This window comes from Vombatus ursinus, unplaced genomic scaffold, assembly GCF_900497805.2.
Source record: "Vombatus ursinus unplaced genomic scaffold, bare-nosed wombat genome assembly UNPS02014820.1, whole genome shotgun sequence".
Classification (NCBI taxonomy): domain Eukaryota; kingdom Metazoa; phylum Chordata; class Mammalia; order Diprotodontia; family Vombatidae; genus Vombatus; species Vombatus ursinus.
The window spans coordinates 22,960,362-22,976,236 of record NW_020954598.1 but is presented as its reverse complement, the minus strand read 5'-3'; the positions used below and the strand labels follow the sequence as shown (position 1 = coordinate 22,976,236).

The following is a 15,875-nucleotide window of genomic DNA, read 5'->3' as shown; positions in this document are numbered from 1 at the left end:
AAAAAAAAAAAAAAAAAGATGAACAAGGAGACTGAATATAGAAGTCAGAAGATCTGGGTTTGCATCCTGGACCTGCAGCTTTCGACCTTTGTCTCTCCGAGCAAATCACTTCTCTGGGTTTCAATTTCCTCCCCTACTAAATGAGGGGATTGGATGGTATCAAGGGTTCAGAACCTCTTTTGTGTTTATTGATCCCTTGGGCAGGCTGGTGAAGCATGTGGGTTCCTTTTCTCAGAATCATGTTTTTAAATGTACAAAATTTTAAAAAAACATAGAATTACAAAGGAAACCCATTATATTGAAATACAGTTATAAAAAAAAATTGCTTTTTTAAAAGCAAATTTATGGACCAGGTTCTTATCTCCTGACCTAGATGATCCCTAAGATTCCTTCCAGCTGCTATGATCCATTGGTTTTTAGCATCCAAGTACAGCCCTGGCTGCTTTAATCCCTGTCTAAAATAATTTCCTGCTTTATTCTACAACTGTTCTCCTGACTGCATTTTCTGGATTTTTTGGACATCAAGGAACCTCAGAAGGCCCTCCTAATGGGGGCAGAGGGAAGTTGCCATAAAGGGCAGCTGTCAGAGGTCCTGCTTGTCAAGCAGGCTGTTGGAACTCTGAAAAGGATGATGAAACTATTGATGGTTCAACTGAAAGGCTTTATGGCTGACCCTGTTGAGCTCTCAGGGTATGTCTGTGAAATGGTTCCAGAAGCCCAGTAAGTGCTTTATAAATATTCACTGACTTCCAGACATGGAGAAAGAAGCTGGCCACTTAGGCAGCTGAGAGGTCTGAGGGTATCAAGACAGCAGGTTTCACCTGGCTGCCTGGTCAACCCCAGTCAGTAATCACCAGCGGCTGATCCAAGAGAAGGTGTGTGTCCACAGGCAAACCTGACTTCTCTTTGTCCTCAGAGATTGAAAAATGTTCAAGAGTGTTCTTCTACAAATGGCTCTTAGATGCATCTGTTCCTTTTGGGACAAGAAAGAAAAGCTTCTGGAGGAAAAGAAAATTTGGACTCTTCCTGAGATGGCAGCAAGCAACCTATGCAAGCTACTTCAGATCTTAATATCATTACATTTTTCCTTTCTTTATTTCCTGTTAGTAAATCCCATTGTCTGTATGACAAGTGAGTGAATTCTTTGGGAGTTATGCTAAGATAGGAAGAAGCCTTCGGATTCCAAGTTGGGGAAGGGCACAGGATCCAAGGGTTATCTGGGGGAAAATAATCTAGTCCCCGAGATTTTATTTTTTATTTTTGCCTTTGGTTATTAAAAACATGTTTTGCTGATGCCTTTATTCTTTGCTTTAGAGTCATTTCAATGTCCCCTTTGGACTGAATCCTCCCTTGTGATGAAGAAAAACAATTAAGCAAAAAAATCTGAAACAGTGACTACATGTGAAATATAAGCATGTGAAAATGTATATGTTATTCTTTCCTAGTTAATCTCCTGCCTGTCAGGAGGTGGGGAGGTATATTTTATTATTTATTCTCCAGGATCATCACTGGTTTTTCAGTTACTCAGAGTTCAGCTTCCTTTTAGTGATCTTTTCATTTACATTGTTGTTGTCGTATATTTTGTCCTATTCTGTATCAGCTCATAGAAATCTTCCCATGTTTCTCTGAATCCCCCATAGTTATCAGTATGTACTCCACAGTTTTTTCAGTCATTCCACAATTAATGAGCACCTAATTTCTTTCTGGTTCTTTGAATGAAGAATTATGCTATGAATATTTGGATACATATTGACCTATGTTTCTTTTACTTTCTTGGGGTATATGGGCAGTAGTAGGATCCCTGAGTCAAAGAGTATGGACAGTTTCATCACTTTTCATTCGTTCCAAATTGTTATCCAGAATGGCTTCACCAATAAGCCATGGGGTATGCCTATCTTCCCCTAGTCCCTCCAACATGGACCCTTCCCATCTTTTGCCCTTTTTGTCAATTTGCCTGGAGTTGTTTTGAGTTATATTTCCCTTACTCTAAGTTATTTGGAGCATGTTTTCTTGAGATCATTATTATAGTTTGCAATTCTTTTGAGAGCTGTTTATATCCTTTAACAACTAATCAATTAGGGATCTTCTAGACTAAAATGCAGAAACTATGCACGCATGCCCTAACCGGGGAAGCTAGGTACATTTTGTGCATTTGCAGTTTGAAGTTCAAACTTCAAGTTCCATCAGGTGCCTTGAAGAAAGCAGCTCCACAGTAGCTGTTCCAAGTCTATTCGTTAGTATATAAACACTGTGGGCTACAGACCCTGGGCACATCAAGCACCCACTCTAATACAGAGCTCCTAGGAACTGGCTTCATTAAAGTGTGGGGCCTTGGTTAACCTTGACACTGCCCTAAATCAACTCTCTGTGAATCTCAATGCGATGACGACCAGTGAGAAAAAGGGAAATGTGTGCTAGAGAGATCTGAGCCTCATAGAGGCATGGTTTTCCCTGATGCTGTGCTGCTCCATGCATAGAGCCAAGTATCTGCTCCATGCATGAGCCTTCATCTAGGTGTGTCTTATCCTCTGACATTTTGGGGGAGGCGATGGTGACAGCTTCAAGTTTATTCTGGATCTGGGACAGGATCAACAGATACTTGACTAGATTGGTCTACTGGCTGTACTTTCTTCTTCCTCGTGTTTGGAAAGAGAACAAACTAAAAATGATTTTATGTCATCACAAGATGGAGGGACAGGTTACAAGCCTCAGCCAACTTGGACTCATCCCCTGCTATGGTTGGCAAAGTTCCTTCTTTTCCTTCCCTGATCCCTAATAATTCATCAGCCAAAGTGAAAGCCCCTTCCCTTGTTACCGCTTCTGAAACTTTCATTCCCCATTAGTACTACCTCCCTAGGCTTTATTTTGCTCAGCCCTACCCTTCCATTGTGCCCTTCAGGACCCCATTCTCTTGTTAAACTTTCCATCATCCCAGTTGACCAAGTGAGACTTGGAGGAGGGCAAGCTGGCCTAGCTGAAGCAGCAAGGCATTCTGGGGGAAGAGACAAAAGGCAGTAGAGGCCAGGTGAGTAAAACTACTGACCCCACCTTGACCACTACCTTCCCTCAGCCCACAATGAAGATATTCCAAGACCCTGAGCCCAAGAACCCTGATCACTGGCTTCTGAATCCATCATTAAAGGGAGAAGTCCCTGTGAAAAGGAGTCAGCTATCCTTGCCACTAGTAACACCAAATCACTGACCAAGAACTACTAATAGGCAAGGAATAGTCAAGCCTCCTAGTCCATTGATTCCAGTCCAACCCCCACAGCCTCTATCGATGGAAGCAACTCTTAGGTAGATGTTGCTTGGCAACTTTCTCTGCAGATGCTTCAGGTACTGAGGACCTTGAAAAGAAAGTTCTAACTGCTAAAGTCCTTGGCACTGTCAAATGGTTTAGCATCAGAAATGGATATCATTTTAGCAGTAGAAATATCATTAAAGAAGATATCTTGCCATTCGCTATGCTGCTGCACCCTGGGAACTATGGGAACCTTCTATCTATCTTGCAGCTGAAACCTCATTTTTGTCCCCCCCCCCCGCCCCCAATTAGTATGTAAACTTCTTGAAACTAGGGACTGTCTTGCTTTAACACAGGGTTCCACACAGAATAAATGCTTAATAAATATTTTTTCAAAGTTGTGGTGGAAACCAAAGACCTATCTCTAACCATCATGATCGGTATCCAATCCAGCTAATTAAGAAAGGATTCCTGATTCCAGTGATGGCTGCTTGAATTTTATTAAGGGAAATGAAGTTTTGATTGCTGGCTTTTGCTGCCAAGATCATGCCATTGGTTGATATTTCTAGATTTTACTTAAAGGTTGTGAATGTGACTCATGTTTCTTTTTGGGTCTTGTACAAAAGCAATAAAGAAAGACCAATATCATTAAAAAAAATACTTTTTCATTCATTCATCCTAAGACCTCTTCCTTCTTTCCATATTTTTGTATTCAGTGAAACCTGACTCCCTCCATATGACACTTGTGTCCTTTGTTATGATCTCTAGTACTGGATGCTTCTTCTCAGGTACCAACACACTGGAGCAGGAGCAAAACCGACATACTTCTTGTTCCTCATCTCCCCTGCAGATCCTCTCCTTTCTATCATCACTCAGCAAATCTCTACCTTTGAAGTGTATTATGACTAGGTACTTTTTTGATTCACCTACAGGCTCATAGGTCATTTCCCTTCCTTCTTCTTGAAGTTCAGTGCCTGTCTCACTGTTGTTCCCTCTATACCTCAAAACTCTTTCTATGTCATCCCAGCTCTCTCCTCTTTTGTACAGAAGGTGGGCCCTTCTCCATGCCAATGCCAACAACTCTACTTGTGTCTTTGATCCCATACCTTGTCCTTTCTTCCAGGAGCTTGCCTCTTCAATCAATTTCCTTTCTATCATCTTTGATCTTTCCTTGTCAATTGGTTCCTGTTGCCTACAAATATGCCTTGGGCTCCTCTATCCTTGAAAAACTTTCACTTGACTCCTAAGTTTCTTCACCTATGGTTCTCTAGTTCTCCTTCCTTTCATAGCTAACAGCCTGGGGGGGAAAATCATCTACATATAAACCCAAGAACAGCCAACCATTGGAGGATAGGGAAGAATCTTTATTAAACAATAACTGCTAGGAAAACTGGAAAGCAGTTTTGTAGAAAAGAGGCTTAGACCAGTATCTTATATACCACAATGACCTCCAAATGGAGAGGGCCTGAATTTAAAGGTCACACCATAAAAAAAAAAAAAAAACAACAAACCAACTAGAGGAGAACAGAAAGAAGTGTCTTTAAAAACTGTGGTTTGGAATGGGGGAAGTTGATCACCAAACAAGGGATAAAAGGTATTACAAAAGACATAAAAGATCATTAAAATTATAGAACTCTTCATGTTGCTATCTTAACTAGAAGTGCTCACTTAAATTAGAGAAAATGTAAAAGCTTTTGCACAAACAAAATCAATTTAGCTAAAATCAGAAGCTGCCATGTGGGGAAAACATCTTTGCATTAAATATTGTTAAAAACAGAATGCTCATGATGTGTAGGCAATTGACAAAAATATTTAACACCTATAGCAGAGGCTCTTAACATTTTTTTGCATAATGGGCCCCTTTGGTGAAACCTGTAGATCCCTTCTCAGAATAATGTTTTTATTTTTTTTCGGAATAATGTTTTTAAAGGCATAAAATAAAACACACAAGATTATAAAGGAAACCTATACTGAAATATAGTTATCAAGATAATTTTTTAAAAGGTTCACAGAGCCTAGGTTAAGGACCTCTGACCTAGTGCCATTCTCCAGTGGAAAAGAAACTAGTTTTTAAAAGACTTACAAATTATAAACAAGCTAATGAAAACATGCTCCAAATCATAAATATTAAGAGAGATCCAAATTCAAACAACTCAGAGGTTTCATTTCATACCAGGCAAATTAGCAAAAATGACAAAAAATGGGAACTGTCAATGCTGGAGGGAATACTGGTAGAGATATGAAGTGATCTGACCATTCTGGATATCAAGTCTGAATAATGCAGTAAAAGCAAAGATGCCCCCATTTCCCCATTCTCATTCTAGAAATGCTACTATAGGAATAAGATGAGAGAGAAAATAAGGGCATGAACATAGGCAAAGAGGCGAAACAACTATCCTTATTTGATAATGACATAGTGATTTTACCTAGGTAACTCCAGAGAATCAGCAAGTTTTCATTGTTGCTGTTGTTTTTTAATGCAGCTTTCAGGGCCCCAAATGGTTCAGATGGAAGGACTGATCTGTGGACAAGGATAGGAGAGAGGCAGCCATCTGGGTGGCTTAAGGACAGCAGAATCTCAGACTTGGGACTTAAGGACACTGAACTGGAGGTTTCTGAGCTACGCTTGACATCATTGCTCTCTGTGGTTCTGCTGACCTCCGTGAGGTCCTTGCTGTTACTACAGCTGTCCTTGGCAAGGAGTGCTTATCCATTCTTCTGATGGCAGCACTCCCCCGTGTGGATGACTTTGGGATCCACTTTGTTCTCCACAGAGGTTACCACCAAGTGTTGGACTTCCTCTTCTACCTCCAGATGCTTTCTCAGCTTTTCTGCCATCTTGGCCAGATTCTGCTTTGTAGGATGTATATTGTTATCATTAGCATAGTGTATGGGCTCTGCTTCACTGATCTGGAGGGCACTGGAACATACATGCAAAAGCTGTACGGTTACTTTTCCGAATACTCTGATAGACATATTGTACATTGAAGTCTTTGATCCTGCATGGCCCTCGAGGCCTAGTTCATGAAGCCCTGTGGTAGATAAAGCAAGCATTTATACAGCCTGGAATGTGATATGTTTCTAGTGGATATCATCTGGGTCTTTCTCCATCTTGGCCAAGACAGCCCACGAGTTTCCCATTCTCATTCTTAGAAATACAAGAGAACTGAGCTCATGATATGCCATGATAGAAATAGTACTCCATCAGACAGTTTTCTGGAAGGTGCAACTGGTTAGTGTTGCACATTCATCAGGTCACTAGATGGGAAAGGGGTGAAGTAAAGAAAGAGAGACCAAGTATAAACCCTTGGACTGTGATCTCTCTTTGGAGAAGCCAAGAGACCAGATTTAGTAGGAGAAAGAGAGAGATAGCTTAGGGTGGGGACAGGAATAGAGAAGGCCAGGGGCGTGATTCTTGCCCTCGTGGAAGAATCACCTAAGAGACATGGAAATCCTCTCTTTGAAGAAAAGATATGGACCCATATGCTTTATGAGTCCATAATAGGGAACAGTCAACTCCTTCCAGACTAGTACCCTCTCTCTCAACAAACAAATTGAAACAATCACAGGATACAAAATAAAGTAGAAATCATCAGCATTTGTATGTAACAATAACAAAATCAAGAAGGACATAATAGAAAGGGAAGTCTTGTTTAAATAACTACGAAACACACAAGATATCTAGGAATCAATCTACCAAGGCACGTTTAAGAGTTGTATAAATAACAATTACAAAACACTTCCCAAGTAAATAAAGAACAACTTAAATAAATAATTGGAGTGTTATTCAGTGCTAATGGCTGGGCCATGCCAATGTAATAAAAATTATACTACCTAAATTAATTTACAAGGTTAAGGCTTTATCATTTAGACTTCCAAGGGGATACTTTATAGAGCTAAAGATATACAGAATAACATACGATAAAAAAAGAGAACAAAATTCATTTAGAAGAACAAAAGATCTAGAATCTCAAGGGAAATAACAAAATGCAGGAATGAAGGAACAACAGTGCTTGTCTTGTATTAGAAAACAGTTCTATTGTATTATAAAACAGTTGGTACTGGATAAAAATAGAAAAGTAAAGCAGTAAAACTAACTAAATAAAGAAGAATCAGAAACAATTTAACACAGTGCTCAATAACTCAGGAACATAAATGACTTGGGAGAAGAACTCCATACCTGAGCAAGAAATGCTGGGAAAACTAGAAAGCAGTCTGATAGAAATTAGGTTTAGACCAGTAACTTACATTGTACCCCACAGTAAACTAAAAAATGAATATGTAACATGAATAGTAAAAGTCATGCCACAAAAAAAGAAAGAAAAGAATGGAACCCAATCAAATATATCTTTCAGAGCTAACAGCAGGTGGAGAATTCTTTAGAAAACATGGGATAGAGATGATCACAAATGTCAAAATGACTTTAATTGTATGAAATAGAAAGTTTTGGCACCAACCAAATCAATGCAACTAGGATAAGAAGGGAAGCTTTAAGGTTTCAAGACACAAAACTTTGCATCAAATATCTCTGATAAGGGTCTGAAATCCAAAATACAGAGAGAAATTAAAAGAACAAGAGACATTTTCCACTAGATAAGTGGTCAAAGGATGGGAATAAACAGTTCTCAAAAGAATCAGAAACTACTAAAATCATGAGAGACTGTTCCAAAGTATTAACAAGAGAAATGCAAATCAAAGCCATTCTGAAGTTTCACTTTATACTCAGCAAGTTAAAGGTGACAAAAAATAGCAATAGTCAGTACTGGATAGGCTGTGTAAAGACAGGTATACTGATGCACCATTGGGGGAACTGTGAAGCAGTCTAACCATTCTGGAATGTTAATTTGGAATTATGCTAATAAAGTGACTAAAGGGTCCATTCCCTTTGACTTACAGATCCTCTTGCTAAGCATATACCCTAAAGAAATACACCCCAAAGATAAAAAGAAAGCCCTAATATATATTAAAATACTTACAGTAGCAATTTTTTTGGTAGTAACAAAGAACTAAAAACAAAGCAGATGCCCATCAGTTTTTAAACAAATTCTCACACATGAATGTAGTGAAATATCGTTGAAGACTACAGAGAAGCACAGAATGATTTATAAGAATTGATGCAAAATGAAGTAGACAAAATCAGGAAAACAATAAACAAAACTTCAACAATGTAAATTACAAAAAACAAAAACAAAACTAAAAAAACCAACCAAACCAAAAAAATAAAACAAAAAACCAAAACACTCTTGCATGCTACTCAATTATACTGACAAAGCTTGGACCCAAAGAAGAGATGAAAAACTTATCTACTTCCCTTCTTTTCAGAGGTGGAAAACTTTGCAGAGGTATGGAACTTTGCAGAAGTGTGTATACAGAATATTTTTATATATTTTCAGGATTGGTTGATATGTTGGTTAGTTTTGTGGAATTGTTCTTTATCCCTCTGTTTGATTGTTCTTTAGGTATGGGAGGGAGGATGGATATATTTGGAAGATGGTTTAAAAATTTTAAAAAAATCAATGAAATTAAAAAAAAATTTTTGAATTATGCAAGAAAAGTGGACTAAATTGTCCATAACTTTTGACTTAGCACTCCCATTGCTAAGTATATGCCCAAGAAAGTTGAGATGAATATAGAAGTTAAATATATATCCAAATATTTCAAGCAGCATTTTTTTGTGGTAGCAAAGAACTGGAAACAAATTGGGTGTCCATCAAATGGGGAATAGTTGAAAAAGCTGTGGTATATGAATGTAATAGAATGTTTTTGTGCAGAAAGAAATGACAAAATACAGGGAATTCAGAGAAACATAGGAAGATTTGTATGAACCAATGCATAGGTACTGTACTGGGAATTAGGGATACAAAATGAAAAAAAACAAAAAAAAAAACAAACGAGGCAGCTATGTGATAAATCACTGGGCCTCGAGTGAGGAAGACCTAAGTTCAAATCTAGCTTCAAACATTTTCTAGCTGTATGAACCTGGGCAAGTCACTTAACCTTTATCCACCTCAGTTTCCTCAATTGTAAAATGGGGATAGTAATAACACCTACTGTCCGGGGTTGTTATGAGGATAAAATGAGATAAGATTTATAAAGTGCTTAGCACACAGCATGGAACATGATAGGCACTTAATAATGTTTGTTCTCTCCTTCCTCCCCAAAGAACCTTACAGTCTAGTGAATTATTAGATCATCCTCTCAGTAGAGAAGACTAGTCTATGCGTGTGAATCATTACCCATGCAATCAAATATACTTGTATTGGTTTGAATTATTTAACTTTGCCCCTCTTGAAAGAGAGGCTTGGGGAGGGGGTTGTTACTGGGAAGTGACAGTGGTATATACATACATACATACATGCATACATATATACATAGACACAGTTCATTTTGAACTCAAATATATAAAGACAAAAAAAGAACATTTTCACGTGTACAGCACAACATAAAAAGAGGATTCACTAAAAAAACCATGAATTTATATTTTACAGTTTAGTTTATTTTGAAAAACTACATAAATAATATACATTATTTTAAAAATCACTTTCTATGCTATCTTCTAAATTTTCTTTTATTTTCTGTTTTGCACTTTTTATATTTTTCCCTCCCTCCCCATCTTGCCCTAGAAATAGCTACCATTAGACACAAACATGTATGTATGTACGTGTGTGTGTGTGTGTGTGTGTGTGTGTGTGTGTATAACCATACTTCTATTTGTCAGTTCTCTCTCTGGAGACAGAAAACACCTTCCTTCATAGGTCCTTTGTGGTTGGTTTGAGTATTTATAATACTTAAAATTACTTATTTGTTCAAAGTTGTTTTTAAAGCTATATTGCTGTTACTCTATACTGGTTGTGCTCATTTAGCTCTTCATTATTTCATACAAGTCTTTCCATGTTTTCCTAAAATCCAAGAGCTCATCATTTCTCATAGCACTGTGATATTCCATCACAATCATATACCAGAACTTGTTTAGCCATTTCCCAACTGACAGGCATCCCCACAATTTCCAGTTCTTTGCCACCATTGGTATATGTTTTTTAAAAGCATCAACAAAACAAAGTTATCTACCTCTATCAAAATCCTCTTACTGGGAACTCCAGTACCTGGAGCAGATTCAGCTGAGTGTGGGGGTGAGAGGTAGAAGAGAAAAACACCTAGAACATTCTGAACCCTGTGCTGGAGAACTCCAGGCTATTCGAAACTAGGGTTGGTCTGCCCCAAACAGGTACAATTACTCTAATGCCATTGGGGAAAGTTGGCTTGGAGAGGGATATGATGATATAATCCTCAGAATGGGGTGTTGGGCAAGAGGTGTTGAGATGAAGGTAGCGTACGCCTTCTCCCTAAAGAAGTCCTGGCACTTTTTAGCCCTCTGTTGGCCCAGTGCCACTGAGTCAGCCATAACTGGAACAGGAAAGAAATTCAGTGCTTACCACCCACTTCAGGGCAAACAGACTGAAGCACATGCCAGCTTCTGACCAATGTTGGTGCCCTAAGGCAGAGCCCCTGTGCTGCTAGTTATAGCTCTGTCATCTATATTTCTTGACTCCACTTCAACTCCTTTTGCAATCTGATTTTCAGTCCTTACACTCCAATGAACTGTTTCCTCCAAGGGCATTTATAATTTCAACTGCTTCATTGGATGGCTTTTTCTCAGTCTTCATCCTCTTCATCCTCTTTGGCAGCTTCAATACTGTTGACCACCTCATGTTCAGGGATGCTCTCCCCTCTCCTGGCTTCTGTGAAATGGCTGTTTTCTGTTTTTGTTTCTTCCTGTATGACCACCCCCTGGCTCACTGGCTCATTGTCCAGCACCCATGCATTAAGCATGGGTTTTCTTCAGGCTCCCAACACCTCTTTCTCTGTTTTCTCTTCTGTTGATATCATCTACCTTGATGTGGCTAGGAACCAGCTCTAAGAAAATAAGCTCCAAATCTGAATGTCCAGTTATAATCTCTCTCTTAAATCCTGTGTCACCAAATGTCTCCTGGATCTCCACGTAGTTGACCCGTAGTCAGACCACATTAAACCTACACACAACAAACCTACACAACAAACCTAACCTACCCTTATTCTAAAAATTTCTGTTGACAAAACCACCACACGTCTAGTGATCCAGGTTTGCAACATTGGAGTCAATCTTAGAATCATCCCTTTCCTTCCATCCCTATATCCAATCATTTGCTGATTCTACTCCGACAACATCTCTCCCAACTATCCCCATCTCTCCAGATACATGCCACTCCCCTCATATCACCTCTTCTATGGACTACTGTAATGCCCCCCTACTGTGTCTCCCTGCTTTTAGCCTCCCCTCTCCCTAATCATTCCTTCACATAGCTGCCAAGGTAATTTCCCTAAGGTGCAGGTCTCATGTCACTCCCTATTCAAAAATTTTCAATGCACTAGGATAAATAGGGAAGCTGGCTATAGGGAAACAACAACTAACATACATATGTATTTATGTATGAATGTATGACCAAAAACCATTCTCCAAGAGATAAGTGGTCAGATAACATGAATAAACAATTCTCAAAAGAACTGCAAACTTTTAACAACCATATGAAAGAATTCTCCAAACCACCAATAATAATTAGAGAAATACAAATCAAAACAGCCCTGAGGTTTTACCTCACTGACTGCAAACTGGCAAAGATGACAAAAGAGAGGAATAGTACATGGTTGAGAGGTTGTGGAAAGACAGGCACACTGGTACATTGTTGGTGGAGCTGTGAATCAGTATGACCATTTTGGAAAGAAACTTGGAATCATGCAAAGAAAGTGCCTAACATGTTCATACCCTCTGACTGAGAGATTCCATTACTAGAATTACACACCAAGAAAGAAGAAAGGAAGGAAACAAGCACTTAGCACAGTGGCTGGCACATAGTAGATGCTTAATAAGTGCTTTATAAGGAAGCCATTAATAATAAGAAAATCCCCATATATACAAAAAGATTTATAGCAGTGTTTTCTGTGATAGCAAAGAATTGGAAATGAAGTAGATGTCCATCAATTGGGGAATGGCTAAACATATTGTGGCACATGAATATAATGGAATATTACTGTGCTGAAAGAAATTATAAATATGAGGAATACAGAGAAGCATGAACTGATGCAGGGTGAAGTATGCAGAGTCAGAAAATAATATATAATGACTACAATAATGCAAATGAACAAAAAATCAAATTATAAAACAAAATGGAAAATTACAAAGAGCAAGCATCCGAAGAAGAGATATGAGATGTTTTCACTCACTCATTTCTATAGGCTGGAAGCCCACGGGTATGGTACATCACATATATTTTCAGACCTTTTTTGGTTATAGCAATCAGTTTTACTGGTTTTTTCCTCCTTTTTTTTTCTTTAAAAAGATTATTTGTTACATGGGATGCCTCTCTGGGAAAGTGGAGAGGGAGTATAGTGGAGGAAATTTTGGTGGAAAAAAGATATCAGTAAAAATTGATTTAAAAAACCTTTCAGTGTGACTGCTGGGCCACCAGGTTAGTAATCATTGCCAGAGTATGGAGAACAGGAAGGACACTGAAGGATTGAAAAGAGGCAAATGCTGTCCAGGTTTTCAGGAGAGAAGAGAGTGGAATCTGCAAACCATTGACCAAGGAGCTTGATTTCATTCATGGTAAAAAACATCTAGAAAAGGCAGCCACAATCACAAGGAGCCAGCATGGCTTAGTCAAAAACAGGTCATGCCAGGCCAATGTCATATTGTTTTTTAAATAATGTTGGGGCAGCTAGGTGGCGCAGTGGGTAGAGTGCCATCCCTGAAGTCAGGAGGACCCGAGTTCAAATCCGACTTCAGACCAAACACTTGACACTTACTAGCTGTGTGACTCTGGGCAAGTCACTTAACCCCAATTGCCTAAAAACAAACAAACAAAAAAACAAACAAACAAACAAACAAAAAAACCCCAATGTTATTAATCTAGACAAGGTAATGCTGTTGATGCAGCTTACATTTGACTAAATCTCTCATGTTACTCTGGAGAACAAGATGGAGTGAGGGGAATTAGACAATGGTACATGACATTCAGAATTGGGTGAACGGTCAAATCCAAAGAGTAGTCATTACATTACTGTTCAATATCAACTTAGAAAGAGGCCCTCAAATAGAGTGACCCAGGAATCTGATGAAATGCCATTTTTAACATTTGTATTAATGATTTGGATAAAGGCAATATGACACTTTTTATCAAATATGTAGATGAAAAGAAGCTAAAATATTATATGATAGCATCCAACAAGGTTTCAACAAGTTAAAACGCTGGGCTGACTGAATTAAATATAATACAACTAAATATAAGTATCACAACTTAATTCAAAAAATCAATTTCACAAGTACAAGGTGAAGGAAACATTGCAATATTGCATTTCCTGTGAAAATGGTATGAGAATTTTAGTAGACTGCAAGCCTATTGGACACCAGTGTAATATAGCAGTCAAAAGAGCTGATATTAATTGGAAACATAGTAGGTGCCACATCAATTATTATCATTAATTAGAAACATAGTAGGTGGCATGCATGCAATGGAATATTGCTGTGCTATACAAAACAATCAATATCAAGAATTCTGAGAATCATGTAGGGACTTACATGAACGAATATGGAAAGTAAAAACCACACAACTGAAACTGTGTAAATGGAGACAACAATAAAATTAAACTGAATGCCAGGCAAACTTGGTTGTGAGGAGATGAGCAAATATATGTTCCCTTTACTGGAAAGGTGGCAGACTCTGGCTGTGAAATATGGAATATGCTGCTGGACACAGAATGTTGGTGGTTTTTTTCCCAAGCTGTTTTTTCTTTTTAAATATTTGTCACTGGGGAGGGTTTGATGGGTTTGGGAGGAAAGGAGGTGTATATTTGCAAATGAATGTGGTATCAAAATAAAATGCATCAATATAAAAAAAATTGATAGTCTACATTAAGAGGGGAGCATGTCTAGGGCGAGAGGTGACAGTCTGTCTCTACGTGACCCTGGCAAGATCATATCTGAAGTGCTACATTCAGTTCTGGGCACAGTGTTTGAGGAAGGATATTAATAAGTTAGAGAGATGGGTGACCACATTGGGAAAAAGCCTCAAGATCATAGAAGGAACAGTTGAAAGAAATGGACATGTTTAGTCTGGAGAAGAGAAGACTTCAGGGCTGTGCAAAAGCTGTCTTTCAGTATAGGAAGGGCTTTTGTATGGGAAAAGGATTGTAGTTGATCTGCTTGGCTCCAAAGGGCAGAATGAGGACCAATGAATAGATGCTGAAGAAATATGGACTTAGGCTTGAAATAAAGAAAAGTTTGCCAAAAAAGGAGTATCTATCCCACAATGTAATGTACTACCCCAGAAGAGAGAGAGCCTCCTTCAAGCAAGGCTGCATGACACCCTGGTCAGTACAGTGTAGTGGCCTAGGTGCCTTGGTTCTGGGGTCACCTGGACAAATGGATTGGGCTGGAGGTACATGCATGTTAATGCCCAGGCTAACTGCCCTTCCTTGAGTGTTGTAGACTGCATTTCCAAGACCAGCTTCTCAGGAGAGAGGATATTGGACTAGGAGCCGGCAGAACTCAGTTCTTGTCCTGGTTCTGCCTTTGGCTTGTGTGACTTCAAGAAAGTCCCATTTCCAGGTCTCCATTTCATAAGGATCCTAGACTTTAGAACTCGAAGAGAGCTCTACCCATCATCTAACTATTCTACTCCAATCCTTTTATTTAGAAAGGAGATGAGGCTTGAAAGTTTAAGTGACTTTTCCCTAAGTTATACAGGCAGAACATGGCAAAGCTGGAATTCAAACTCAAGTCTTCTGATAATAAATCCATTGCTTTTTCCATTGACTCCCAAGAGGAAGGCATTTCCCACAGCCCTTCAACCTTCCCAACTTAGTCATCCCAGCAGTCCTACCACCCAAATGCTACAGACCACCAGGATAGCCATACCACATTGGTGTCTCTTTCCAAGGTAGGTTCCAAGCTCAATTCACGGGGACCACAACAGTCTAAGCGGATCAGGGCCCGGCATCGGTAATGGCAAGTAAACTTGCAGTCTGGGGAAAGGAGGAAAAGACAGTGAGTCAAAGGGACAGGCCCCATTCCTTTTCCATCTCCCAAAACCCACTGTCCCAGTCCTGGGAGCCAGAAATTCTCATGGTTCTCCAGGTCCCCCTGGTGGACTTGTTGGGGAGAACACATCCTTCCAGAAGGCTGGACTGAAAGGAACTGCCTGAAATGGGCCGTCAAGGTACTGAGGACCAATGTCCCCATCTTGTGGGGATCGAAGTCTCCACCTTCCAGCTGCTCAAATGTAGCAGGTGCCTCCCCTCCTCCTCCCTTCCCCCCTGGACTTCTGTACTCTCCCAACCCGGTTATGCTTTAACTAAGGCAGAGAAAGAATGACATTTTGTGGATTCAGCTGTGCATTAATGCATTCCCATGCCATGGTGAAACTTTAACACACCAATGATAGGCAAAGGCTACTGATACACTTACACACACAAAGATACATGCACAAGCTGAGGGAGATGTTCAGCAGAGCAATACACATTGACTCTCTACCGATGTATACTATGCTTAGTCTCAAGCTCTCTTAGAAAAATATTGATACATTTGTACTGATAAAACCTG

General features: G+C 39.2%; 1 protein-coding gene across 1 annotated transcript in view; it reads right to left on the bottom strand.

Annotated features, from left to right (window-relative positions):
- Positions 1–15,875, bottom strand: part of RASSF1 (Ras association domain family member 1) — a 36,849-nt gene that overhangs the window by 12,822 nt on the left and 8,152 nt on the right. The window contains exon 2 of the mRNA XM_027836917.1: positions 15,192–15,298. Within this exon, the coding sequence (XP_027692718.1) occupies positions 15,192–15,298 (107 nt within the window). The remainder of the gene's footprint in view (positions 1–15,191; positions 15,299–15,875) is intronic.